Below are 27,584 nucleotides of genomic sequence, written 5' to 3'. Positions count from 1 at the left end.
TGCTGTTTGTATGAGAACTCATGTTTTCAGGTTTGTGATCCATTCTCTCCGTTTTGTAATCCTTGCACACAGATTAGAGAAAAAAAAAAGTTTTTTGGAATCTTTAACAATCTTAAGTTGTTAAACTGAACTAAATTACAAACATTAAAACATAAAAAAACACAAGAACCGTGACAATAGTTCTTTTTACAAAAGAGGGGAAAGAATAAACTGGCTCATAAAAATACTCTATCTACACTATCTAACGCTATGCCGAGAACTTGTAAAAATGTGAAGTAATATATTTAGAAATCAAGATGTCGAGTAGAGGTTTCCGACGTGAAAACTTTAGTACCTGCAGAAATACTCAATGAACCACTATCTAGCTTTTTCAAGCAAAATCAACAACAAAAAGTAATCTCTTGAATACAATTCTAATTGCCCAGACTTGGAAAAAAACATCTTCATCTTTTCATTCTTTAGGTTTATAAAATTCCTCTTTTTTTTTTGTATCCATGTCCATACTGTGAGTAGTTCATGCCTCTTGGCTCTTTTGTGTCCCACCTCAAATCGTCAAGTATCCCCACAGACACTGTGCTCACTGCCTGCAAATGAAAAACAATCCTTGTTCTCTCAAAAACCTATTTGCCATAAAAGATGCAAACAGACTTGCATCTACAAATGTAATATACTGCACATGATAACTTGCCTCCGTGCAACAACTAACATTGGTAAAAGAAACTGTGCTTTTCTGTAAAAAGGATTTTAGTGACCACAAAATGGTTTTATAGAAGACCTTAGAGAAGTGACTCCTTCTTCATGTCATGCTATAGATTAGATTTGTTGTAAGCTATTGTTGGCTAACGATAATGGCTTGAGGGACAATTCTTATAAATTAATTTGGTGATTTACATTTTCTGCTCTGCCTGAGTGCCATTATTGAGGATTTGTATCATGACCCTAGAAATGGTTTTACTCCCATGTGTCTGCTCTGTGTACTATTTATTTAGTGATTTTAAAACCTTCCATGTAAGGATTCTGTAAACAAATTAAGGGTTTGAAACATTCTTATGGTCTTGATGGGGAATAAAGTTTACCTAGTACATGAGAAACAACTATTAACTGCTGCTTTGCAGGTAGAAAATGAATGAAAGAGGGTACAACATGCCTTTATTGTCCAATGTGAAAATCATGCAAAAAGCTTAAGCATTAAAAGATTTCACAACCCAGTAGGTTGGAATTTTAATTATAGTCCAACTACACAAAGCACACTTGTGGCTCATTCAGGGGCAAAGCTCTTGTTCATCGTGACAGAGACACTGCTTAAGCTCAAGGCAGAGACGCTTCAACGAATGTTACGCTAATCATTCTGCCTGTTTGCTTCACCCCACAGAATTCAAACCTTTATTTTATTAGCTCACCAAAGCTATTTTTAAATGTTTTTTTTCTCATCTCCATATCACCGCTTTCAAAAATACACAACGAAAAGAGAGCAAATTCCTTTGATCCAGAACTCACCTTGGACGACCAGACGTCCTTGAGCTGTTCTACGGACACGAGTCCCTGGCTTGTTAGCAGCACACACGTAGACCCCTGAGTGCTGCACACCAACATCTGAGATCATCAGATTTCCCGTTCCAAGTACCTGAATTCCCTCCACCCCAATGGGCCGGCCGTCTAATCAGGGGAATAAAAACAGAGAGCAAAATGGAAAATAATTCATATAGGGCAGCAAAATACAAAAAAAAAAAGGATCAGGTGTGCACATGTGCAGCATACATCCATGTTAGGGACTAACAGGTGCGTGTGTGTGTGTGTGTGTGCACCCTACAGTAACGATAAAAGCAGGTTTAAATCATGAGCAAGAAAGACTAAACATGATGCAACTTTACAGCCCCTACCCAACAGAGGCAGTGCTATTTTTTTTCCTTTGGGGATGCAGCTTTTATGGTGCCTAATGCACTGAATTATAATGGGATGAAGATGCGACAAAGACATGGTGGAAGGTCACTAAGTTTGCTGTTTGAGTGCACATAGGACTTCATCAAAAAGAAAATGAACGGAGAGCTTTTGTTGATTGTCATTCAAATACTAGTGGGTATATTTCTCATTAGTTTTCTGATATTCTTCAGAGAATCAGTGCTTTTTAATGTAAGTGTAGCTTCTCCTTAGTGAGCATTTAAAAAACTTGAATAGACATGCTTTTCTTGAAGCCTTTGTAAATTTTCTTTGAAAAAGGCTTGCTTTTAACATTGAAGATATTTTAGCTGCCACCCTGGGACCAGAAACTCTTAACTGCAACTTGTAATCTTCCATCTCCTTACGCAATCCATAGCTGCCTCCTCTCTCCTCTCGCTGTAATTACATGATAAGCTCACACTTTCCTGTCCGCCCTATCTTCTGTGTCAAACACAACATAGTCTTCAATCTGCTTCTGATATTAGCTGTGGGGCTAAGGGGGCATTCTAATCCCATCTAGGATTTCCATCTGTAGCCAGGAAGCCCGTACGGTCAAGATTTGAAGTGTTAAAAGGCCGGGCGGGGAGGCAGGGAAATGGGCACATGTAAGAGCGCCAGTCAGAGATATCAACCATATGGTCAAAATGTGTTAGTTTAATATATTTTGAGCAAAAAAAAACCTGATCAGTTATGACACCAAATGATTTGAAAAACAAACAAATTTAAAAAAAAAATTTCCACGAAAAATGTGACAAACAATGAATCTTGAATCTTTTCCATAATGATAAACAGATTATAATCATGCTGTAAAACAACACAGAGTGACCACGGAGGGTGTTTTACTCTTTAATCTGACATGATGACTACAAAAAGCAATCATCCCAGCATACACAAAATCAGTTTTACATTTTCATATTAAAAAGTTGATGCCGTACGACCTAAACAACCAAATGGAAGAGTGCATTCTGATATAAAGAACATAAATAAGGAGAGCTTTATCTTCAGTTTGCTGGTATCAAGCATAATTTGACCTCATACTGGGACAATGGGCTTGAGAAGGTCCAGATTTTAAGACCCTCCTAAAGTATGAAGCTTTTTAGGAAATTGAATTGGACACAAATGCACCTTTGGGAACGAGTAAGGAATTTAGGATTCTTTGGTGAAGTGTCATGGAAAATAAGTTTGTTTTTCTTTCAGTATTGTGATAAAGTGATTTTTATTTTCGAGTGTTTTCCTTTCAAGTCAAGTCAAATTTATTTGTTTAGCACATATCATGTACAAAATAATTCAAAGTGCTTTACATAAAATAAAAGCATTGCAGCGGGGAGTGGAAGAAGCATTAAAAAATTAAAAGTATATAAAGACAAACAAATAAAATAATTAGAATGAATAAAAACAAGCAACAGTCTAGATAAGTTAAAATATACAGTGCAGATTTCATGCATAGACACATGAGAAAAGAAATATGACCTGAGTCCTTGGATCTAAGAGCTCTGCTGGGTTTATATTCTCTGAACATATCACAGATGTTTTTTGGGCCGAAACTGTTCTGGGATTTGTAAACCAGCAGGCTTTTAAAATCTATTCGGTGACTGACTGTGTAAAGATTTTAAAACTGATGTGATGTGTTCAGATCTCTTTGTCCTGATTAAAACTCTAGCAGCAGCGTTCTGGATGAGCTGCAGATGTTTAATGCTCTTTTTGGGAAGTCCAGTTAAAAGAGCATTACAGTAATCGAGTCTACTGGAGATGAATGCATGGATGAGTTTCTCCTGGTCTTTTTGGGAGAGGAAACCTTTAATTCTGTTGATGTTTCTGGGATGGTAAAAAGCTGCCTTGGTGACAGCTTTGATGTGGCTGCTGAAAGTCAGATCTGAGTCTATCAACACTCCGAGGTTACGAATTTGGTCAGTGATTGTAAGGTCCCGAGTCTCAAGATATTTACCAACGCTGACCCTCTTCTTTTTGCCACCAAACAGAATGATCTCAGTTTTGTCTTCATTTATTTGTATAAAATTCTCTCTCATCCAGGTGTTTATTTCCTCCAGACACAGTATGCCTGCTGGACTGCAGTCGTCTGGTGACAGAGACACATAAAGTTGTGTATCATCTGCATAACTGTGATAATTGATGTTAAAGTTCTGCAATATCTGACCCAAAGGGAGAATATACAAGTTAAACAGAAGAGTTCCAAGAATTGACCCCTGGGGGACTCCACAAGTCATGGCCACTCGCTCAGATTCATAGCTGCCAATTGTAACAAAGTTCAGGTTTTAGGTGTTTTGATGTGACATGTGTTTTTTTTGGCTAGATTAATTTTCAGATGCCTGGAAGTGCTTCATGGATATAGTTCTAACATAGCTATAAACTACTTTTAAGTTAAGGGTGAGATGAGAATTTCTATTAAACCACCTTTCTTACTGATATGACTTTAAGGCCCTGTCACACTGTTGCGTATGAGAGAAGCGTATGAGTTGCGTATGAAAATTAATCATACGCACGAAAAGTCCTTGAAAATAAAGAATGACTAGCGTATGAGTAGCATATGAACTGCGCATGCCCAGCGTACGTTTCAACGCGCCTATTGAGAATGAGGAGTCACGTGACTCCGGTCGGCCGGTCAGCCATGTTGGTAGAAGACGCTATTGGTTGCCAGGGGCAACGCCATTAACTCAGCAGCCTTTCCACATTGCTCCATTATTGCAGTAGACGATGCGCTATCAACATCTCTCGAGACATTCATCTCGATCATGCCTCCCAAGAAGCAATCGTTGTTTGCCCGGGCCCTGGGCCGAGGAAAAGGCAAAAAAACACAAGAATCATTCTCACCCAAACCTGCTGAAATGCCTGATGAACCTGCGGCTGATGAGTTACATGCTTCTGAGCGATCAACATCCCCAACTCCTCCTCCTGACCGCTCCCGTGAATCGTCGCCCGTCTGCCGCCTCCATCTCCGCCCGTCTGGCGGAGATGGAGGCGGCAGACGGGCGGAGGCTATAAATACGCTAGCTGTACGGTACACCTTCATGCCAACATATGGCAATTTATGTCCAGCGTTCTCGACCTATCAGTAACGTACCTATATCGTACCTCTAGCGTATTCAGCGAATGCCTAGCGTATGCTTAGCGTATTAACCATACGCACAAAAGTTTTGAGCATGTTCAAAAATTTATTTCTGCCTCAGCGTATGCCAACGTATGCCAACGTATGCCAGCGTGCTTGAAACGTATACAACCTATGCCTAACGTTCCCCTGGCGTATGTCAGCGTATACCAGCGTATGAGTGATAATTTTCATCGCTAGTGCCATACGCAACAGTGTGACAGGGCCATTAGAAAACTCTGTGTGACCAAAATGTCAATTGCTTTTGATAAAGCACAGCAAAGATGAAAGGTTGAAGATGAAAGGTAACTGAAGAGCTAATCTATCAAAGCTCTAACTAGCTCTTAACCTCATGTGATCAGGAAAATCAGCGTGTTAGTTTAATTCCTCACTGACAGCCAGGTCAATAAAGACAAACAGCGATAACGAACTTGATCATTTTTGTGAAAATTGTTGCTCTATCCAAATAGTATTTTGTGGAAATAAATAAATGAGAAATTATAAGTAATTAATCATGGTGTTGAGATCAAACACATCACTCCAACTTGCCTGCCAAGTGGTCTTGTTCTGCTGCTCCCATTATGATGTGATTTATTGAGTTTTTTTAATTATCATTCCAGTAGGCCTTTGTCTGAACAGAAGCAGTTTTGTTCTTTTTTTTCTTTTTGTTTTTGCCTTTTTGCACCACACATATTCCCTTGTTTCTCTCTAGCCCCATCCATCGTTTTTTCTTTGCCAGCCACTAATTAATTTAGTGTCAGTAAAGAAAGAGCACAAGCTAGCAGGCTGTGGTGCTGTTCAATGAACAGCAACAAACTAACTCTGGCATTAAGGAGTGACTGATGTGAAACTATCAGATTCATTATGTGGCTTATCCCAGCCTCCCTGCCGTAATCTAATACATACAAATCCCACTGTGTTAGCTTTTCATTCTGGCAACGTTATGTAAGGCAATACCCTCAATCTGATTATGTCTGACTGCTTGGGAGGTGGTGCAATTTACATTTGGAGAAGCAAATCAGATTGGATAATAGGTAAAGAAAACAGATACGAGATTGAAAAATTGTTCACGACAGACTTTGAGGGATAGTTTAAAAAAAAATAGAAATGGAGGGAGGAGAAACTAATGGTATCTGTCTATGCAGCTAATAGTAATTATTCAGAGGCTCTCCAGTGCATCGAAAGATATTCAACTTCATAAGGAGAGGTAGCACGTATCAGCCCAAGCACAAAGCTTAGCCCTGAGGCTCAATGTTGAATCCCACTGACTCATGTACACGGTGGCTGAATAACTTTTTTTTTCTGTGTTTCTGTGTGTGTACATGCGAGCCTTACACAGAGCAGAACAAATCAAACCCGGTTTGGGAGAAAGACACAAACGCATGAGGTCACCACCCCCAGATTTCCAAAGCACAATTGCACAATCTCAGTGGCACAATTCTCAAACATACACAGACACACACGCACAAATGAAAAACAGGAGTAAACTTTAAATGCAGCTTCTGGATGTTTTCTTTGCCCTGATTGGGAATTTTTCTCACCTAGTCTGCTCCAAGACACAATGGGCCGAGGGTATCCTGTAGCAACACACTCCAAAATGGCAGTCTGGTGAACAGTGAGGGTTAGGTTTTCTGGGCCAACCAGGATCACAGGCTCTTTGTAAACAGATGACTGAGAGCCTGGAAGAAAAGGAAAGAGAGGTATTTCAGATGGGAACGAGCATGATGGATGGCATCCTTTAATTGGGTTTGTCTAGAATGCATTAGCTCAATATACTGTATCTCTACAATCAGACGGAGGAACAATAGGTGTGGGAAGTCTTGGGAATATTCAGGGTAGATAAAACAATGAAGAATACAGTGGCTGTGTCTGAAATCACTCACTACTTACTATATAGTGGACTACATAGTGAGCTCAGTATTTTGTGGTGCTGTCAGAATGTAAAGTGAGATTTCATATACCCTACATAGTGTACTCAAAGTATCCCACAATGAAAAGTAGTGTGAACAGCAGTGTGATTTTACTATTAAAACAGGCCCAGACCCAACAATATATTGTACACATCATAATACACTGTTTAAAAGGAAAAGGCTGGTGATCAACTTGACCTGCAGCAGTTTCAGGACCTGTCATATTAATGTAACTCTTATTCTTATTATGTTTCAAATTTGAAAGATATTAGAATATAAGTTTTTTTTCTCAGTTTATTAGCAATTATAGATAAATTATAAATTAATATTGCTATTAGATATTACAGGAGTATGAAGTATCGTAGGTACAATGACAGATTTATTTTAACAACAGGTACGAGACAAATACATTAGTTGTGCCACAAATATAATGTATCAAATTTAAAATCGTCTCATGTGAGCACAACAGAAAATCAAAAAAGGCTCAAGGCATTTCGGGGAAAAAGTTAAATTGCACTTGCTACATCTCAAAAATGTTTAATGGTATTGTCCTGGTGAGTTAAATTGTGAGACAGCAGTCGGTGAATTCATGATGCCGCAGAGAGTCTGAGAGCGTTCCCTCATTATGAACGTGAGTCCAGTATATAGTCTTCTACAAGTAACTACCAAAGTAGTCTGAAGGTATTAGTGTACTGAGTGGGTGTGTGACCTCTGACACAGAACGTGGCCGTATTCAAGTAGTGACGGAAAGAACACATAACATTTAAACCAAGTCTATTGACTTAATCAAGGGTTTGCATTTAGAAAAATAGAGTTATGTTTATGAGAAATCCATTAAAATCAACAACCTGAGACAGTTAGGAGTGCCTCAGCACTGTGTTTCACTCCTGCACTGTTATGGGCCACACAGCAAAACTTTCCACTGTCTTTCTCACGCACTCCTGTGATCTGCAGAACACCTGTTGGCAGAAGAGTGTACCTACACGAGAGAAATAAAGCTATGAGATATGGCAGACTTTTAAAAAATGCTTCCCTTTCATAAGAGGTGTCAGGCCATGGTGTATTTTAGTCCAACCTGTCATCCTTAGTGTCGACTGGGCGACTGTCTTTTTCCCAGCTGATAACAGGCTCTGGTAGACCGTGGATCTGGCACTGGAACCGAGCCACACCGGACTCCTCAGCATGTACCGACTCTGGTTGGACGTGGAAGTCTGCCATAGCTGTACAAGGACGGAGAGTGGAATATCAGGTCATGGCATCACAAAAAGGGCTACAGAGCAGGAAAGAATAGGGAGTCCTGCAACATAGGACATGGCCCTAAAGAGTCCTAATCTCAATATTACAGAGTCAGTCTGGGGTTACATGAAAATATAGAAGCAACTGATGCAGTCTTAACCCACAACAGAACAGTGGCAGTGACACTATCAAGGGAAAAAAAAACTTATGTTTTCTCCTGGTGATTCTAATAGATATATTGTTGTGAATGATACAAAATGAAAATAATCCATACAGACCTCTTTTTGAACATTTTTCCAAAGACAAATACATATTGTGTATGTCAACATTTGGGATATTCTCTTTTATAAAAAGAACATGGGAATTAGAAAGTCTTGACCAAAAGACTGAATAGCAGTTATAAAAACAAACAAACAAAAAAAATGTCACCACAAGGAAAGACATTCAAGTAAAATGAAAGAGCAATGTTGTCCTTTTCTTATCTACCACAAAAACTGTTTTAAAGTACATTTTGCTTAAGAGTATGAGACATGACATATATACAGCAGTTTTACATTCAGCTGCAGATGAGGATTTTTACATAAAGCACAGCAGAAAACATTTGGATATCTTACCATATTTAGTATGTAGGTCAGGCTTTTTTTGGCATGCTAATATAGACAAAAACAACATAGGTACACAAGCAGTGCCATATAGCAAATCCAGTATCAATATCTCTACAGAGAGCCTCATTCAGCTGCACTTCACATATCTGCTCCCTACAGAACAAAGGCGCAATCAGAGCTGGATCCAGCAACAAACTCAATTAGAGAGAGGCCCCCTTCTTCCTCAGTTCCCCCACCTTCTTCAACAGGAGTGCCCTCTTTTAAATGTCATCCATAATTAAAGAGGGTCTTATCTGAACACTGTTAATGCAGTATAACAAGAGGGTTCAAACATCTTATTTCGTAACCTGTTGTTCCAACATGTAGCCAGCATTAATTCATCAAATGCAGGAAGAGCAGGCAGTAAGCAGCACAATATGTGACACTTATTTAAGCTTGAGACATGCGTGGCTACTGTCCTTCCAGTAGTATCTTAAAGTTTTTTGATATTATTTTGTGCTGCAATATTTGCTGACTTGGCTGCAGTTTCTGTATTGACTCTTTTGTACCAATGAGCCATTCACATCAACTTTTTACTGTTGAATAGTGAAATCATTTGTCTGAATGTCTGAATAACTATAATAACTATAAAACCAGACATCAAACATGAACTTTAAGAGACAAGTGAGGCCGAGCGAGACAGATACTTTGTATTGAGTGGTAGCACTTTGGCTGCAGCTATGCAGTGAAGTCAAACATGGTGATTATTTCATTTCAGAGCTTAATGAGAAGAGTGGCATTCTCCAACATGACTTGACCTTAGATCTTTGAATGGATGGATTGAGCGCTAATGAAAATAAATTCCAATTTGATTTTATTTATATAGCACCAAATTATAAGACAAGTTATCTTAGGGCACTTTACATAGTAGGGTCAGGACCTTACAATGTTATGGAGACAAACCCAGCAACTCCCCATTGAGCAATGCTCGGCAAAACCGAAGAGGAAAAAAAAATCTTCTTAAGAGGAAGTAAACTCTAGCAGAACCAGACTCTGGGTGGGCGGCTGTCTGCTTCGATCGGTCGATGCGAGGAAAAGATGAACATTGAGAATCAAAAGAGAAAACCAAAGTGTACTTATACTCCAATATGTTTTCACTGTTAAACACATACAACTTTCCCTGTTCACTGTCCATATCACTCCACTATTTTTAGACTCTTTTTTAGGACTATAAGCCAGTGTTGAAGTGCATTATGTCATTATGTGCAAAATGTCTAATTGTACAGTAGCTAATGACCCTATTATAATTTTTTTGGGGAGGGTATCCTTGGCTTGCCACTTATTCTTGCTCTAGTGTATTAGTATTATGTCTTCTTCAAAGCAGTATGCTGTGTTTTTTTTTTGGTTTAATTTATTAAAAGCAAGACAGATGATGAAATAGGTATGCTTTTGGGCACGAACATGTCATTCATGCAAGGCAGAGTTCATTACTTCCTGTATGTTTTCATTCTGTTTGTGTCGTAAAGATGAGAACTTGAAATGTGGAACAACACAGGCAGGTGGCAGGTGAGAAATACTCCCATCCTTAATGAAGCTTACAAAGGGTACTGTGAGGTAGGAACCTAAATGTTATATTATTAATATACCAAAAAGAACTCTAAACAAGCAAATCTAGCAAGCTGTAAACAGAACTGGAGAAAGGAGAAAAGGAGGGGTGACGCTAATGGAAATCTAGCAGGTAATCAACTGATGAAGCACAAGTGTGGGGCAATTAGGAAACTACACGCGGCTGGAAGGTGAAACTGAGGTGCAAAAGCAAAAGCAATTTAAATATAAACAGGGAGCAGAGTAACAAAGATGCAGAACATGTCAAAAGGAAAACCCACGAACCCAAAAGCGAAGTCTAGATAAATGAAAATAACAATCCAAAAACCACAAACCAGTCTACAATGACAGCGTGACTATCATTCACTTAAAGTGACACATGCACCCCCACTTAGATTTTACATGAATACAACCAAAAAATCAGTCTCCATCCTCAGTTAGTGCAACACTCACTGCTAACCTTGTTCATGCTGGCAGCTGTTGTCCAGTTTATTGTTCTAAGTTCAATCATGCTTGTGTACACACTGGAAGCAAGCTGTTATTTTAAGTGACTTATCCCTAAGTGTCATCAGTGAATGCGTTTTCAGGCATGTTAGTACGGATGGAGATTATTGTGAGTTTTGTTCTATTTGTTTAGACTTTTTTAAAATGAAAACTTATTAAAGGCGATCTTGTGGAAGCAGGTTGAGGATGACGGTATATGCAGATCAAAAACATGCAGCTACAAGGTCAGGAATACTATATGGTGAGGAAGTACTTACTCAGAGGCCTCTCACCATTTTAGGTCTATATAGCAGATCAATAAGAGGTATAATATTTAATCTAGAATTTATCAAGAATCAAACAATTCAAAACGCTTCTTCTTCCCAAACTCGAGCTGTATCCAGAGGTGAGGAGCCTGAAAGCTAAAAGCTTTGCTTCTTATCTAGTTTTGGAAACTAAGAGCAACAAGTAACTGAGAGAGTGGTCTGTTAGGACAACAAACTTTAATTAGAAAACTTCCAGCATTAACAGCTACAGCCATGACTACTCATGGCTACACATGTGTAGTATTTCATCTCAAGATAAGACCAGCCAAATACCTCAAGCTTCTAATCATTCCATTTTTTCTTCCCCAAGTCACTCTTCAACAGCTGTACATTTTACTGTGGTAATTCAGACTAAGTGCCTATCTCAAGGGCCCCACAACAATATTTCCAGCGGGGACTCGCAACCTTGTACCCATAAAAAGGCCAACATCACCTTGAAGCACAGATGACAGAGGAACTCTACCTATCACACATATCCAATTGTTTTCTAGTTTTATAATCGCAATGAACTGCAATTGCAAAGTTTGAAAATCATTGCAAACTTTTCAGAAATTATGATGACATATTTCAAGTAAATATTTCTTTTCAAGAAAGAATATGGACGGAAGAAGGCAGCGAGAGTTTGCTGTGATACTGTGCCTGAGGCAGAGACTGGTTAAATGTAGCACTGAATTGAATCTCCAAAGGTGCAGAAGAAGAAGGTTAGTTGCAGAGAAACACGTAGAAATTCGTCAGAGCACAAGAGACAGGACAAAAAAACCTCAAACTGACTTAAACTTGTACTTTTTTGGAATAGTCTAAAAAGTGAGACATATATTGCTGTATGTAGCATATTGTCCATGTAGGAACACTGGGACATTTGAATCCTGAAGAACAAAAGAGGATTGGGGCCTGAAGGAGCTGTACCATGCATCTATGCCAAGTTAGTTGCGGTGTCTACTCTTCTGGCTGTTGTACGTGTCTGCTCACGCGGCCCTTTAACAAGCCCCACCCTTGGCCCTCATGCATAAAACATAGCCTCTCTAAGAGGCCCACACCCCTTGCAAACCCTCGCAAAATCAGAAACAATTGTCAAAATCACAATAGAGCAACACACATAGATAAATACAAACAGAAGAGGAACTTGTTAACTCTCTGTGCAAGCTGTAAATGAAAACATCTGCGTTGTGTTTATGCCTTTTTATTCAGTCTAACACGACTTGACTCAGCCACAGTGCATGTACATAAACACATACAAAGAACTGCTTCAACAAAAACCCACAAACCATATCGACCATCCCCCTCCACACTGTAAGAGAAGACAGACTAGCGTGAAGCGATGAGGCGCTCTCACTCATCCCAACACTCGGCCCCAACAGACCTGTTCAGCCTTTGTTTTTCTCTCTTCCTCCGCTCGGTGTTGACAGACACTCACACATGACTAGAGACTGTCCACTACCAGCATGACGCCGCTGGCTTAAATGAAGCAGGTCTAATTGCTGCAATAGGAGAGAGAATAGATGGGGTGCATACTAAAAAGAATTCCATACACAAGTGCAAGGGGAGGAGATTGCTCCTTCAACATATGTTAGACAGTTTCTTGGTGACAACGACAAAAGAAGAATGATTGAGTGGATAATATGAGGGAGGGTCACAGACAGGAAATGTGAAGCATGGTGATTTCAACAAGTAGCCTCGCTGTAAATCAGATCTTGTCAAAAGTGAGACGCACTGTCCTGCTGGGTGTTTCACAATAAACAATAAAGTACCTCCAAAAGGAATCAGAATCAGGCAGAAATCACATTTATACAATGAAAAAATGTAGTTTAATTAGTGATTATTTGAATGATCCTATTGTGAATGGCTTTTTTCACCTAATTGCCCAAAGTAATGATCCATCTCCTTAGTACTCAGACTCATACACAAACTACTTTACATACAATAGTTAACACTGATTAAAAGCAGCTGAGTTGCTGCTCATCTGTCGCCGATGAAAACCCATCTCTTCAGGAAACACTACCCAGATCCGCCAACTTAGGACATCACCTGTTTCATCCCAGCTTCCTATGCACTTATTTGTTTTCTAAATTGTCTTTTTTTCCATTTATCTAGGTACTAACTTATTGCACTTACTCTAGCACTAGTTATGCTCTTCGCTGTTTGGTTTTGGAAGGAAATGCACTCATGATTTCTTGTGACCTGAAGTTCTTTTGCCTAACGATGTTGAACACACTTATTGTAAGTCGCTTTGGATAAAAGCGTCTGCAAAATGACCGTAATGAAATGCAATGTAATTAAAAGTCATAAATGTCTATTTTCAGTGACAGTGCCCTCTGATTTGCCCATATCAACTTAATACAAGATATATATTCATGTTTTTATAGACCTGTGGATGTTTTCCTTTTCTGTGCTGGGGATGATTCATTGATATGACAGAGCTAATGATGCCAGTAGAGACACAACACCATTCAAACCTGCAGCTACAACGTAAAGCTCCAGTGAGCCCTCATGTTTTGATGTCATTGCCCTCCCTTCCCTTTGCCTCCAGCAGCCACCTCCAACCCTCCAGCGTACATTTGTGCAGTTCTTCACCCCTCCCTCACCTCATTCCTGTGAGTCCTCTCAAGCCTGTGACATCATTAAGCACGTGTTGTTCAAGCAGCAGTGATGACTGTCACACCTAACCCACCCCCACCTAAACCAGTAAAATTGAGATGAGGGGTATAAATAATGGAGACGGTGTATGGTACAATTCCAGTGTGGAGAGCCCGCACTTCAACAACCTTTAAACAGGCATCCCTGTAATAGCAGGCTCTGTGCTGGGACCCTCGAGATGGCATTTTAATGCAGATGTGATATTTTATTGGCTCCCTGCCTCATCAAGCCCCCTTCCCCTCCATGTTCCCCAGGCCTGCACCCAGGCCTCGGCACTGCTGTGATCCATCTGCTGGTTTGTGGTGCACGATGCTTATCACCTACTAGAGGACGGGCTACACACTCATGGGCTGAAACACACTCATTCCCCTCATTTAATGCTTTGTCACCACGACACCTTCCTGTGTGAGAGCCTGTGTGAGCAAAAGCATCAATTTACCAGAACATCTGCCACGTTAGCCCAAGTGGCAGATGTTCAGATGTGCATGAGGCCCAGGAACCAAACCAACTGATCATTTATGTTAAAGACACCCTAGCCAATACACCTGTAATAAGATTGATAAGGCAGAACATCATAGTTATTTCTAGCAGTGGAGCTTGTACTGCTTTATGATGAGGAAAACCTCATGATGGTAATGAAAAAAAAAAAAAAAAGGGATAACCAAAAGTAAAAGGATTTTCTTTCAATCCACTAAGTAGTTGCTCAGTAATTTTATTTTAAAACAAGTAGTGGATCAACGATCATGCCTAGAACATGAATAAAAGCATATCCATAATGCGTGGCATGAGTCATCGTCTGACAATGCAATCAAACACCAAGGAAAAACGTTATTTTGTCTCCACAAATGGCATATCAGAGCACACGGATCAGCTAAATGTTTTACATGCTGCCCGTTCTGTCTACTTCAGTTATCAACCTAATCTTTCTTGAATGATTCTTTCAGCCTTCACTTTACTACCTCTACAGCCGAACGTGAATTTCCCTTCTCATATTACAAAACAGTTTTGACATAAATATAATTGCCTTTTGTGCTTGTGTCACAAGTTTGTTTGCATTCGGCTTTCCAGTGGTGTGACTGTCTGCTGATTATTGTATTGATCAATAGTGGAGACCTTGTGTGCATTAAATTAAATATATTAAGATTGATGGCTGCTGTTAAAGAGTCCCTGTAGGAAATGGAGTGAGCAGCAAAGCTATACAAAAGCTACCAGTCACAAAAATGCTTCATATTCCTTCTTCATTTATCAGATGACGATGATGATTAATGACATACATGGTACCAGACAAATTTAAACCCCCTGTACTCTGTAGAGTAATCCAAGAGGGGTACTGAGCTTCCTGATCAGTTATGAGTACGTTGGTGGTCCCTTTGAAAGTTTTAAATAAAAAAAAAGGAAGCTAATATGAGATTAGATCAACACTAAAAAAAACACCAAAAAACATACATTGTGAAGACATGAATGTTTGAAAGCATAGCATGTAGCTGCAATATTCAAACACCTCTCCTGCCTCCTTAGCATAGCTTAACACTGGGATTGTTTCATGTCCATTGTGCTTCACAGAACAGCTGCGTCGGGGCTGCACACAGGGATTCCCACCAACAGCCTTTTTGATGTGTTGCTACTGCTGCACAGAAACTACCTCCACTGCGTCTGACCATAAACACCATTTTTAATTCATGATTGATATGAAGGTGAAGACGTGAAAGTTGCCTGGCTGTAACCTGAGAACAGTCACATTCAGTTGTTAAAATAATTTAAGACAATGATCCATCATCATCATGACAAGTAAGCTCATTTTCTAACTTCTGTGACATGTTGCCTACAGTTTTGTCTGACTCTATGTTGATCATGTGATGAACTGGCGACATGTGTACCCTGCTTTTCACCCAATGGCAGCTGGGATAGACTCCAGCACCCTCACGACCCTGAAAAGAAAGCTGGTATAGAAAATAGAGATAGATGGATGTTGCCTACACACTGAAACGACAGTGAGAGAAGTTTTGAAGCTGAAATGATGTTTATATGATTACCAACTCATTTTTTTACTGTGCATTTTGCTGAAAAAACACTTCCCAGATGCTTAGCTAACACATGAAAAACAGGAACCGTGCTGAAACTCTAGGTATCTCTAAGCTGACTCAAGTCGTGGCTTTGAAACAAAAATCAGACAGCTGGTAAGTTATACATGGTGTTATGAGGATCTTGTGACATAATAAAGGAAACACTTGAGAATGAGGAGTGTTCCAGTGTGATAACAGGATGATTTTTGGAATCACATTCAAAGGCATAAACAATTGACATTGGGGATTGTTTCGACTGGAGAACTTGTTGCTAAAAGATAAGATGATACATGCCAAATGTCAAAGTCACAGCTTTAAAATGACAATTCACAGTGAGCATCATCAAAGTGACTAAGTCAGCTTCTTACGTGCAGTCAGTGTCACCACATTAAATTAGACATTACATTTTTTGTCAGTTAATCTATTATTTAATCATTGTGTTAATTGTTTTGATTAATCATTAATCACCATCCCTGCTTCAAGCAAATATAATACAGCTTGAAGCTGCTCAATGCTAATTTTCTTAGTTGAACATACTGAAAAAAAAAAACAAGTTGATTATGTAAATGATCTGCATATGGCGCCTTTTTGTTCTCCCTTGCCCACGTTCTACAAAGCACTTTACAGCGCTTTTCTCAAACACTCATCAGTGCTTCATATCATTTCTTTACAGCACACACCGATGAGCAAATCAGTCAGCCTACATAAGGACACTTCAGGAAATAAAGAGCTGGGGGAATCAAACCAATGACCCTCTGGTTGGTGGATGATCATTCTCTCCGCTGATTCACAGCCACCAAAACTCTTTAGTGGCCATAGGACTGGTAAGAAGCAAGTATTTTAAACCAACAAATAATATATAAAAAAAATTAATAACAACAATATTAATTACAGTGAAATTACATGAATTTATTATGTATTATTTTTTCAGTCAACTTAACTTACATGTAACAGTATAAAATTGGATAGAAGTGTGATGGGAAATCCTTTTATTTCTCAATAAATCAAAGGCTTTTCTATACCCTCTTAATTACTATCATAAACACTGCTACATTGGCTGACAAATGCTGAACAAACACTTAAACGCTGTAATTATTCAGTTTAAACGCATTAGCACGAGTACTGGATTATCAATTTGTAAGGTACTGAGGTAAGCAGATATAATGATATACTGCACAAAGGTAGCATGATGGAGAAGGCACATTTCTCACTGCCTAGTTTGTTTTTTTCCACTAACCCCCTTCACTCACTCTATCAACCTCAGAGACAAAGCCAGGGCCTCCTCCGCTGCCCTGTGCTCAGCCTGCGCCACACCCCTTACTCCTGGTACAGGCCCAGTGCAAAGCCCCAAACCCCCCTTCACTCCCACCATGCACAGTAGCCCTAAATTTCCACACTGAGCGTCCTCCACTCACTCCAGCATGCACAAACTAATTAAAGAGAGAGCCATTAAAGCTCAACAGATGCTGAAAATTAAGGGATTATTCAAATGATTCCCAGTCACGGCTTGGTAAGATTAGAGACATGCATGAGAGAAAAGAGAGCGTAAGACTCGGGGCGGTTGAGGGTGTGGGTGAGTGTTAGGAGGTGATGGAGAAAGGAGGTCTAAAATAACAGACAAATTGGTGCCATGAAAGGTAGAATGGATTTGAAATTAACTGCAATTATTTCTTCTTGTCACTGTCAACACTGTTGGTATTGTTCAGTTTTAAAATGTTTGATCAGTACTTGGATCGACTCAAAAGCTATCATGAAGGGATTTGATGTGCGACAACAAAAAATCAGGACCTTTGTATCAGTTTAAGACAAACTGGGCATTGAACTCTCACAACTTCAAACTCTCTTTCCTCACAATTGAAGGAATGGCTTCAGTGGACCCATAAATCGTCTCAGCTTTTAAGAGATGGGCACAGTGTTTCCCACACTGCCTATCTCATAATCTTGTTTACTTTAGAATGCAGCTGTCCCTCTCTTTAACATGTAAGTGCATGGGTCCATGCTTTCTTTATGCCCACATGTCCAGTCTCAGAATAGTCTATAGTCTCATGGGTTCATCCTGTGTGCATCCTCTCACACGCAACAAATTCCTGATCATCTCAAAGGTAAATACAGAACTGAACGTTGTGTCTTTTCTTTGTGTGTGCTTGAGGTTTTATGTGTGTCTTTGTGTTTTCTGACCACATTTCAAGTCATCACAGTGGACCGCTGAGCTAAGATTAAGACGACAGGCGCTGCTACGTCATAGTTGGGGGTATGACATTCACCTGCCAGGTTGTGTTGCTCAAGTCCTGTAGACTGTACAAAATCAAAAGGATGGAAGTAGCTACTGTGGCATTACCAACTGATTTGTGGACTGCAGCTCTGAAGCCTCAAGTTTGTTATTTGACCATCTCATCTTCTAAATTGACCCCAAGAGTGACTGCGCATGGTTGTTGTCTCATCGCTCTCAGTGTTGGCCCTGTGATGGACTGGCAACCCATCCAGGGTTGTGCCCTGCCTCTCGCCTGATGGAGGCTGGGATGGATGGGTTTTTGCAGTTCAAAGGGATGAATCTGATTGAAAACCTGGGGTAGCAGTCACAGCAATCAAAGCTGCCCCTCACACAATAATGCACAACTTTATTAACTTTATTCATTCTATATACAGGTTAAATGGATGAGTTGTATAAATATTCTCAAACCAAACAGTTCCCTTGAGTGGGAAACCTTTATGATCTTCTGTTCATTTTACCATAAATGGACTATGTTCCACTAATCTGTATGGTCTGAAAAAGGCAAAAATCCATCCATTAATCCATTTTCTATACCCACTTAATCCAATTTAGGGTCGTGGGGGGGGCTTGGAGCCTATCCCAGCTGTCATTGGACGAGAGGCAATGACATAGACAGGTCGCCAGTCCATCACAGGGCCACACAGAGACAAATTTAGAATCACCAATGAACCTAAAATGCATGTTTTTTGGTGGTGGGAGGAAGCCAGAGCACCCAAAGAGAACCCACGCATGGGAGAGCATGCAAACTCCACACAGAAAAGCCCCAGCCAGGAATTGAACCTGGAACCCTCTTGTTGTGAGCGACAGTGCTAACCAAGGCCAAAATCATTTGATGTTGTATCTAATGTTTCTTTCATCTCTGTTTACCTGTTCAGTGCATATGTTCCCTCACCAGAGTATCGTTTAAAACACATAATCTTAAATTCCTACGTCTGTTTCTTGGTTGTACACTGGGAACAGTTTATTTCTGCTCTGAATTAAAAAAGGGGGAAGAAAAAACAGAACAATAAAGAGGATTTGAGGACAGAGACATCTCAGTGAATGAGCATACTCTTCTATTGCTGGAGTCTCAAATCCTCCACTTGAAAGAATTCGATCTCTTCTAAACTTGGCCCCCTACTCAGTATGTCCCTCTGCCAAATTACCATCTCATTAAGAACATTGCAAGTGGAATAGCCTCAGAGGGTTTACCTCCTATCCCCCTGTCAAACTTGCCAGATTTCCACTGATCTCAGCGTGAACATTTTTAGTACATAGACTCTCAAACTCTCTGAACCAACCATCAACTTGTCACATACCAACTCTTTGTCAGAACACCTTCTTCTACACATTGAGATTCCTTTTGTATATTTCTTACCATGGAGGGTTGTGAAAGACTACATTTGAAGCCAAAGTGTGATAACATTCTATTCCCAACCAAGTTGTTTCGTTGACTAATCGTCCCCTGTATTGTTTCCTAACCTTTACCAAACAGCGATCAACTAACTCTAGATGTCAGAATTTCTGGTTTGCTGAAATGAAAACATGTTTACCTTTTAAAGGGTTGTAATAAGAAGTTGAATAAAGGCACTGCAGTTCTGTACCTTTTCTATGTTAATGTTGTTTCTGCAATTTTCCCAGTCTTTCATCTGAGTTTTATCATTATATTATATAGAAAGCTAGTGTTGTGGAATGCTTCCAAAATAACAGTCTTATTCTTAGTTAACATTATGCATCCATTACAGTTAAAACAATCTGATGTTCAGAATTGGCAGAGCAATCATAATAATCTTTTCAGACCGATGTAATTAAAGAACAACTCTTTGAAAACTGAAAGACTGTAAAACAAAAGCTCACCTTTAGTGAGTCAGGACTTAGGCTGTCTATAGGCTGCTGATCATTTCTTAAACTTGCCTGACATATGAGAATAAATCGTTAAAGTTAATTTAATGCTTTTCTCTGCTGTGTTTCAGGGATGACTAAACTGATGTTAAGAGTTCTGTAGCACTGAAGGAATAAGTTCACATATTTTCTAAGCACATGCATTCATGCTCATCCTGAGAAATGTGTGGGACGGCAACATGTCCATTTGGTTAATTCTGAAAATAAACTTTTTTTTTCTTTCATAAATATTTTCATTTTCAAGCACTTATTGATGAACTTAATGTACCTTAACAAGATGTAGATACTCCCCCTCTCTACAACTGACTGTTGATGGAAAGATGCTTTCTCAATCCCAATTATTTAATTGCCCCTAGACCATGTACATAATTTTTATCACCAATACCTCTGTATGCAACTGTCTGCTTTAGAATTCAAATTGTTTGCCTCTTCCATCATCCACCAGTGTGTTAGAGCTCATATCCACAGGAATATGAGCTGTCTTTCATTCAGCTCATTCACTGTACACTCACTGAAAAAAATAGGAAAACCTTACAATGCTTAATCCCTGTCTTGTCATCTCTTTTGGTCGAAGAGTTGAGATATCTTAAAACGTTTAGATTAAGTAACATTTACATTCAAATGGAAATGCCATTAAATTCTTCTTTGGATGGTTTACGCCCCCTGTTTTGTGAAGCAAGAAATGAGCGGGGCTCACAGGCAGAAGTGGCACTGAATAACAACCTGGATGGACATTTGGCATCGCAATTCTCCTCTGCCTAACACTCATTACTTCCCCCTCATTAGAGGACAACTGTTGGGTTTTGAGGCCACTCTGAGAAGGCCATGATGAATCTCTCCAGAGAAGCCTTTTCTTTGAGCCTCTGTTTCTTGATCACACATCGCTGGTGGAGAGAGGATGACCCTGGTGAAATGAATATACCTTGATGTGTGTGTGTGTGTTTCTGTCTGACAGTGCAGCTTGCAGTGATAACTCTCCGTGTGACAGTGACTTTGAGGGGGGTCGGTCTGATCCCAGGGGTAGATGGATGACCCCACATCTGGCTCTCCCACGGGAAATCTGAAAGACGCAGGGCGGGACCGGCCCATGCGCTCCATTGCATCTCACAGCACCCTGAAAACCGGGCTCCCCAAATGACTGAAACGGCTGTGTAAATCTCACGCCTTCATCACTCCACCCAACAGGCACACAAGAGAAGCCCTTAGAAGAGGGAGGTCCACTGGGCCTCAGAGGTGTGGTTCCCACTGTGCATTTATCTGTCACACTGTCCGTGCTGGTTTACAAATCCTCACATCACAGCTTCCAAGAATGCACCCCTGTCAAAAAGTGGCATAAACAAATCCATCACCGCAGTGACAAGTGAGAGTCCTAAATCTTGAGCTGTCTCGTTATCATAAATCGGCATTTTCGCGATGGCTCAACTGCCCCTTTTTTTAACCCACGATCATACAAAGCATTAAATGATTTTCTTTTGACTCTGTTAGCACGAGTTGAAAGGAAAGCAGTAAAATAAGATTTATGTCGTCCACAGAAAATTGTAATAATACCAGCTAAGACAAACACATATATATCTGTCAATTCCTGCACTTATGTTGACATTTCACCAACAGATTTCCTAAAGCTGCATACCATAACTATGTTTATCATAACGACCAAATAAAGCTAAATTCTCCTCGTAGATGAAGTAATTTGTAATAGTAATCAAGAATGATTGAAAGTGAGAATAAAACCGTACTAATTGTGCTTCGAAATCTTCCTCTCTGAACCCACCTGTAATAATCTTGGGGGCATTTTTTGTCACAAAAAACAGCCAATACCATTTTTCAAAGCTTTTGGAATATGTATTTAACTGAAAAGCAGCATTGTGACGATAGTGTTGATACCCTTGTTGATGTAGCACTTCATTCCCAGTCAGAAAAATTTGTTAGACTATTGAAAAGGGTTATTTTAACATGTTCAATTACATTAATTATTTTCAAATTCACTGAGTCTTTGTTATGAAGGTCCTGTATTTTCTGTTATCTATGCTTTTGATTTGGCGAATATCAATTTTTGGGATTTTTTAAATCTCACTCATGCCTGGTGTCAAGAATAAGAGAATGTGCCACACTTCAGAATTCTCAGAGTGTCTATTATCCACAGAGCCCAAGGTTGTTCAACGTTGGCCTCGTAGTTGTTATTGAATCTGAGGATGTGTTTCAAGTAGAGGTTTAAAAAGAAGTTGTCTGCAGACAAAGACTACAAAGAAACTTATGCCCCATCTTATTTTATCATGCTGCCACGTTTGTTTTGTCCCCACAAGGTTGAGCTGAATAAATGTACTAAATGTACAGTTTATACAACAGATTGTAGAATTCCAAAAGTTAATCTATTAAGGAAATTAAATTCTGACGAAAAAATTTTAACTGAGGGGTAATTAAAATGTAATAGTGGCTACATCCAAAACTGGGCACTGGCATGCTATTTGGTAAACTAAAATAGTTTGTGAGATTTGTTTTTTGGTACGTCAGAGACATTAGTAAGAACCCTAGTGAAGTGCATGGTATTTCAAGGGGAATATTGCTGTGTCGAATACAAGACAGTGCAATGCAGTAGATGCACATAAAAAAGGGTATGAGTGTGATAGAATGATTTTTTTGTGGTATTGACAAATAAAATGGTGTAATAGGCAGTGAAGTTCATGGAAGTGTTAATTTAAGTAAACACTTAAAAAGTCTCATTGTAATAGGTATTCATAAGAGCTTCAATTTGTTGAAAGGGTTCATAACCTTGTTGAAAAGTTAAGAGTACCACCTGTCACGATTCACATCGTGACTGAGCATCTTTATTTATTTATCCCCTTTTCAGGTATTGAATGAGTATGTATGCTCCTTTGAACTGTGGAAGTATGTAGGCCGAGTTGTTCTTATTGTTTTTGCAAACATGCAGCCAGAATATTGTTGGTGTATTTCATGTTAACTTGTTGGCATGGTGTTTAGCAGGTCGCTAAGCTAAACACAGTTTGTGGTTAGCACAGGGCACCTTGTAGCCAAATGTAAGCACAACACTCACAGTTCCATGTGCGGTTTGAGTGTGTGGTTCAGTTAAAGCACATAAAGCCGATGAAGTTGTACTATATACTATAACTGTATCTATATATGTTTTCTTCAACGATACTCTTTGTGTGCAAATAGTTTCTGAAGTGTATGTGTTTAATTAATGATTAGGAATTATTGTAAAAGAAAGAATGACAAACACAAGGGACAAATGTCTATTGCTGTTTCACAAAAAATGTATAATTTCAAACATATTTAAGCTTCATGAGCCAGGTTTTTGTGTGTTTTACTATAGACAGTTCCCTTGAATGAGACTACAAGATGTAAAAGTTAAAGTATGAACTGGTATGCTGTTCACTCACCTGTGGACAGAAGTATTTTGAAGATTTTCTGGGACTAATTGTGCAAAAAAAACAACTTTTGTACTTTTAAACAAACATTCTCAATTAGGTTGCTGGGAGGGAACCATCGTGTCTCAGCATCTTTATTTTTTATCCCCTTTTCAGGGTGTAACATGGGTAGTAGATAAGCTGTGATAGCTCTCTCTTCAGTTCAACTGTAACTATAATGTGAGGCGTAAAGTATTTTTCAAATTAGTTTTTATCACAAGAAAGTCATAACGCTTGTTCACTAAGTGAGTCTGAAATTAAATTTCGTATGAAATTTTAGACTCATCTTGTGAATTTACCCACACTGTTGTAAAAACTGAGGCTCATGATTTATTGTCTTGTTACCAGGGTTTGATATAGCCTACTTAAAGCAGACTGAGCAAAATCGGATGAACTTTTTTTGGAACAGTCAGTCTGCGGTTCAGACACAATAACATAAGCACTAAATACCTGTGGTATTCAACACTGGAGTTCATACCTGTTGTTGTTTTTTTTTTTTTAATTGAATGTTTGTGTTGTCTAATTCAGTATAGTTATACGTTTGTTACATTTCAATTTATCGAAGTCGTTGGGAAGTATTCAAGTATGACCTATTTAAAGCACAAAAAAGTGAGCAGAATACTTTAGATTACATTACGGTCATTTTGCAGACGCTTTTATCCAAAGCGACTTACAATAAGTGTACTTTGAGTTTCTCCCAGAACAGTCTCTTTGAACTCTGCAACAAAGCAAAGGTCAGGGCTTCATATGTACCAAATCTGTGCCAAGTAGGTATTTTTCCTTACATCTTCATTTTGGCACAATTTGTGCTGTCAGAGAATGTAGATTGCCATCTCCCAATGAAAGGTACATCGATGTTTCGCATTTTGATGACTTTCTCCTTCTTGCTTTACTTTCTCGCTGCTACATGCTCATAAATAAAATGGACATGTAATCATAATTCTTTTTAGAATAAAAACCTACTAGTATATCAAGAAGACTGGCATTAACATAGGATAAATAGAGATCCCACCCACATGATAGATTCATCTAACCACAGATAAGAGAGTGAATGGATTGTGGGGTTGTGTGGAAACTGAATAACGAGAAACCATAGTTCTAGATAGCATATGGCAAGGGAGAATGTCTGTGGTGATAAAGCAACATGGTGTGCAAAGGTTATCCATTAACGCTCTCCAGTTGAATATTTGTGGATGTAGGCTGCTGACAGAGAGCAGGTCATTCATTTCTGAGAAATTACCCATGTTACTTGGATACCGGCCATGTGACACACACTCACTTTTACAGAGGACACACTTATTCATGCATGATGGCTTATATATGGAACGGGTGAACAGAGATGCATGCACTCACTGACATGCGCAGAAATTAGTCTCTTTCTCTCCGTCTCTCACAAGTACATGCACACACTCAGGCACACACACGATCACTCTCACTCGTCCCTGCTCTGTCAGCTCAACTGACAGCAGTAATGAGTTTCTTCTCTGCGTAAGCCAACTGGCACCCACTCAGGGGAATTTTTCAGGCTGAACTGCGTCCATTAATCACAATGCCGGGCAACACGATGCCATCACGTGTGTGGCAAACAGAGATGCGTTGGTGGGGGGAGACGACCACAGCACAACAAAGGAGGAGCTAGCAACTATGTTGAAGGCGGAGGAAATGGACTGATGACGAAGGAATGAGAGAAAACATTAACGGTGGGGGGAACCACCTGCTTCTTGTTCAGGGCAACTTTGGGTCTCCACAAATAGGGATAAACGACAAGAAGTGATAAAAGATCATATGCTCTGTATTCTGTAAATATGAGCTCAGTTACTGGGAAAAGAAGTGAGGTAACATCAGTCATGACAAACAAGACAGGTGGGAGATGCTTCTGCCAACAAAGTCATGTATTTGGGAACTCGTGGACCCTTTCAAGCACCTATAAATTGAATAAAAATGTGTGTTAGGGCTGAAATGTATTGCATAATATGAGAGAGAAACTGTGTAATGACTACAAAAAAAATTAACAGCTCACTTTGTGATGTGAGAAAATTGCCACCTCCACATATATTTAATTGAAATACAAAGCCTGCTTGCTATTCCTTTCTTTTCGCTGTTTTTTTGTTTTGTTTTATTCTTCTGCCTTCCCTCCATTGAGGCTGCCAGCTGACTGCGGTCACCAGGGACATTACTGCCCCTTTGCTCACTTGAGCAGCCCTGCCCCCACTCGCCTCCAAACTGGCTAATCCTGATGAATTTGTGGTAATATGCCATCAGCAAACCCCCATCTCCTTTTGTATACACACGTGTGACTCCTCAACCACTCCCGATGCACAGAGTCATGCTCAAAACGAATCATTAGAAAAAATAACCACAGCACAGGAGAGGGAGGAAAGGCAAGTGCAGTCCTTGTCATCACCACTCAGTGTTACAAGACAGAGGGTGAGACATGAAAGCCCTTTGTCTTTGCTGCTACCTATATGGTGTGTGCAAACAAGGACCGTGCAGATACTATATTCACTTGCGTATTTGTTCCATCAGATAATTTTTTAGGGTCTGAGGAAACAGAGAGCAGCTTTGGATTTAATTAAATTAGTTAATTATTTTTTAATTGTCTCTGTAACAAAAAAAGACAATCCCAAGGCTGAGGTCTGTGAACAATGAAATACATGGAATCTTTGTCTATATGGAGATTCCTCGCTCTAAATTTAATCCCTGTCAATCAGTCTGGATTGTCAGTTAAGGTAAAGAGAGGTACAATTTTTATCCAATAGAAAACAGAAGACAATAAGGCAGTAGTTTCTTGTTTTTTAGACATGTAGGCTTTAATATGGTAATGAAGAATTATCCATAATTTGCAGGGATCTGCATAAAGCAAAGTTCATATTTCTTGTTTTATTTTTGTCGGGGGGGTCTCTTTTTTTTGTTCAGAAAATCAGAAAATACTGTCAATAGAATTTTTTTCTGCTTGTTTTTTATTTTTTATTTTGTTAATTAATCTAATGGCGTATTAAATAAATCAGGCTTCATATGAGATATAGACAAACCCTGTGAAATGAAGTTGTAAATAACAGAGTGCTTTAAAGGATAAGACCGGTTTTTTGACATTGGGCCCTTGATTTCACATTATAGCATGATGTTCTACTCACCCCTGCTTGTTGTTTGTCATTTGGAGCTGTTCCGAAGATATTCGCGAGGCGTCTGGCTGCTCTCTTGAGATATTCGGCCATGAAACGGTTTCCTATGGGCAAGCTCATACAGGCACAAACTATGCTGTTTATAATTTATTAATTACTCTACACTAGAACTGATAACGTGGAGGTGCGTCGCTTACTTAAAAAAATCCGGGTTATTGTAATTTTGATTTTTTTGTCGTAAAGTGGGTGTTACTGACGTCATCGTCGTGCTACTGCCACAGGCAGCCCACAGACCTGCTGCCTATTTATTCATTCGGCTAAAATTCAAAATTAGTAACCCGGATTTTTTTAAGTAAGCGACGCACCTCCACGTTATCAGTGCTGGTGTAGAGTAATTAATAAATTATAAACAGCATAGTTTGTGCCTGTATGAGCTTGCCCATAGGAAACCGTTTCATGGCCGAATATCTCAAGAGAGCAGCCAGACGCCTCGCGAATATCTTCGGAACAGCTCCAAATGACAAACAACAAGCAGGGGTGAGTAGAACATCATGTTATAATGTGAAATCAAGGGCCCAATGTCAAAAAACCGGTCTTATCCTTTAAGTGCTCTGAACGCATGTTGATATTTCTTTTAAAAACCGCCGTTTAAAATTTCACACATACACTGAAAACTAATGTGCACTGGTAAGCTCTGAAATGCTAGAGACAACATTCTTAAATGAAGGATATCGGTATGAAACTTTATTCCTTGCATTAATAGGGATATTATTCATGCAACAAGTTTTCAAGGATTTCCATTGAATCATCCATTGACTTATTAAATATGCAATAATTAGAACAAAAGACGACTACACAAAATGCTATAACAGCACATCTACATGGTGTTTTTTTTCAACTAGTTTAAAAGGACAAATCTCATGTCAGCAAAAGTAGCCCCAAAATCTAACTCAAAGCATTACTTCTGGTTATTTCTGGTAATAATCTTTAGACCATACTAAA

At 39.3% G+C, this 27,584-nt stretch overlaps 1 protein-coding gene across 1 annotated transcript in view; it reads right to left on the bottom strand.

Annotated features, from left to right (window-relative positions):
* The window catches only part of igdcc3 (immunoglobulin superfamily, DCC subclass, member 3), a 73,031-nt gene that overhangs the window by 29,368 nt on the left and 16,079 nt on the right, over nucleotides 1-27,584 (bottom strand). The window contains exons 3-6 of the mRNA XM_075456562.1: nucleotides 8,027-8,171; nucleotides 7,800-7,930; nucleotides 6,583-6,720; nucleotides 1,498-1,656 (exon numbers count right to left, since the gene is read on the bottom strand). Coding sequence (XP_075312677.1) covers nucleotides 1,498-1,656; nucleotides 6,583-6,720; nucleotides 7,800-7,930; nucleotides 8,027-8,171 — 573 coding nt within the window. The remainder of the gene's footprint in view (nucleotides 1-1,497; nucleotides 1,657-6,582; nucleotides 6,721-7,799; nucleotides 7,931-8,026; nucleotides 8,172-27,584) is intronic.

The sequence above is a fragment of the Odontesthes bonariensis genome, chromosome 1 (assembly GCF_027942865.1).
Source record: "Odontesthes bonariensis isolate fOdoBon6 chromosome 1, fOdoBon6.hap1, whole genome shotgun sequence".
Classification (NCBI taxonomy): domain Eukaryota; kingdom Metazoa; phylum Chordata; class Actinopteri; order Atheriniformes; family Atherinopsidae; genus Odontesthes; species Odontesthes bonariensis.
The sequence above is the reverse complement of the archived record's forward strand: the minus strand, read 5'-3'. Positions and strand labels throughout refer to the sequence as shown.